Consider the following 2,562-nt stretch of genomic DNA (forward strand, 5'->3'; position numbering starts at 1 on the left):
CTTGGACTATACATCCACTACTTCATTCAGCATCAGAAAATTCCTAATTTACTTTTTTTTGTTTTATTTATTTTTTTGTTATAGGCCTATATTTTTTTTAATTAAATTATAATGTCAAACATTGTAAGGAAGGGGCAGGGCTTGATACGTTGTTTTACTTCCCCCTGTTCCTTCTCGAACACTTATTGTATGGAAATAGTCTTTGACTATTTACCCTTTTGTTTTTTAAACTTGTTTTATGTTTCTATGTTCGAGACAAATAAAAATCAAATCAAATCAAAAAGTACAGCGGTTCTTAACCCTTTTGATACATCATGTGACCCCTAGAAACAAGGATGCCGTTTCATGACCCTGACCCAACAAGGTTAGAAAAAGGTTCTGAGACATTTCTACATCAAAGAATGATTATTACAGTTGTTCTTAAGGCTATTTCACTTGATTAATAATTCATAAATATTCCTTATTTCACAAGAAAAAAAGCCTCTATACCAAAGATTATAAACATGATGTATTTGCATATATTTTATTTACCCCCCCCCCCCCCCCAACAAAGTGCACAAAAGAGGTCGCTGTTTGACAGCATTACAGATTCTACCTTTAAAGGTTAGAGAAGCAGCTTTAGACCGGAAGGTTGCCGGTCCGATCCCCTGGACAGGCAGGAAATATCTGGGCAGGGAAGTGAATGAATAATGTTCTTGAGCATTGTTGTTGCTCAGTGGCCAACAGTGTCAGACTGTTGTTGTAATGGGCAGCTCCCAGGTGTGAATGTATGTGTGTGTGAAGCATCCGTGCTCAGTTCATTCTTTATGTTCATTTTATTTATGACAACAGCTTAATGAAAATTAAGATTCTACAGATGTCTATGCTAGCCATCAAGGAAATGTGTTAACAATACAAAAACACAGCTAGATTCATGGAGAAAATATAAGGTATTCTGTTTTGAAACGGCAATGGTTAGTTATAATCTCAACAATCAGCTGTAAATAAGACAATAATAAGTTTAACTGGAATCCTCTTGCTAGGGAACAGTTTGGACCCAAATGTATTTCCTAACTATTGCATTAGCTAAGATTGCAACAGGAAACAAACGTGGGTCCTTTTAGAATGTGGTTGTTGTCACTTTGAAAGTGTCTATACGACCATTGTTTTGTCTTGCCATTGCAGGAACAAAGATGAGAAGGAGGTTTACCACCATCATTAAGATGGCAGCGTTGGTGCTGACTGGAATTCTCAGCTTGGTCATCCTGCTCAGATGGACACACTACATCCAGATCTATGAATGGAGATTCTTGCACGATAAGAGCTCCTTTGCATCCCCCTTGCTGAACTGTCAGCGAAACGTGTCTGCAGCCAATGTGTTCGGTTTCTCCTCACTTCCCGGTCACATCCAAGACTTCCTCTACTATCGCCACTGTCGCCATTTCCCCATGCTGCTAGACGTCCCGAACAAATGCAGAGCGGCAAACGATTCTACGAAAGTTTTCCTTCTGCTGGTTATCAAGACCTCCCCCGAGAACTACGATCGGCGAGAAGTCCTACGTAAAACCTGGGCCAGGGAGAGGTCGCACAGCGGCGCGCGGATACTGAGACTGTTCACCTTGGGAACGGCGGGCAGTGGATTTGAGAAGCTGAGGCTGAACAAGCTCCTGGAACTGGAGCAGCGTGAGTACGGCGACGTCCTGCAGTGGGACTTCAAAGACTCGTTCTTCAACCTCACCTTGAAGCAGACACTCTTCTCGGGGTGGATGGAGAAGAACTGCCCGCGGGGGGCGCGCTTCGTCTTCAATGGAGACGACGACACCTTCGCCAACACAGACAACATGGTGGAGTATCTTCAAGGCCTCCCAGGCAACGATGGCAGCAAGCACCTTTTCATCGGCCACCTGATCCAGTACGTAGGACCGGTCCGAGAGTCGGAGAGCAAGTACTTTGTCCCGGTTCAGGTGCACGAGTCAAACTCATACCCGCCTTACTGTGGCGGTGCAGGCTACCTTCTCTCGGCTTACACAGCCATGGTCATATGTGAAATGTCCAAGTCCATTAGGATTCTACCCATTGATGATGTTTACATGGGGATGTGCCTGGCTAAGGCAGGACTCAAGCCTGTCTCCCATATGGGTTTCAAGACTGGAGGACTAATAATCCCTTCACAACAAGTAGATGTCTATGATCCTTGTTATTATAGAGATGTTCTGTTGGTACACAGATTACTGCCACCTCAGATATATGTTGTGTGGCACGGAGTGCATGACCCTCTACTGAAATGTGGGATTTCTAAATCCTTGATTTAGCTAAATGAAAGCTACAAGCTGAATAGAATAGAATAGAATACTTCTATTCATCCCGAGGGAAATTTGCCACTTTTTTCTCTCAAGTTGCCTCCCCCACCTATAATCTGATGACTTCAAACCCTTAGCAAATAGCAAGGAGTATCATCACTCCTGTCCTCCACTCTCTCCACTGGCTCCCGATTAAGGAACGTATATAGTTCCAATTACCACTCCTCACTTTTAAAGCCCTCCATAGCCTGCCCCCCCCCTACCTGACTGACCTTCTCCCTTA

At 43.6% G+C, this 2,562-nt stretch overlaps 1 protein-coding gene across 1 annotated transcript; it reads left to right on the top strand.

Annotated features, from left to right (window-relative positions):
- Window positions 1–1,202: 1,202 nt before the first annotated feature.
- Window positions 1,203–2,291, top strand: LOC311240630 (N-acetyllactosaminide beta-1,3-N-acetylglucosaminyltransferase 3-like; the record flags this gene model as incomplete). Its single annotated transcript, XM_084329202.1, has 1 exon — window positions 1,203–2,291. The coding sequence occupies one exon, from the start codon at window positions 1,203–1,205 to the stop codon at window positions 2,289–2,291; it is 1,089 nt and encodes a 362-aa protein (XP_084185328.1).
- Between the last annotated feature and the right edge of the window lie 271 nt (window positions 2,292–2,562).

This window comes from Notolepis coatsorum (assembly GCF_963971535.1).
Source record: "Notolepis coatsorum genome assembly, chromosome: 14".
Lineage (NCBI taxonomy): Eukaryota > Metazoa > Chordata > Actinopteri > Aulopiformes > Paralepididae > Notolepis > Notolepis coatsorum.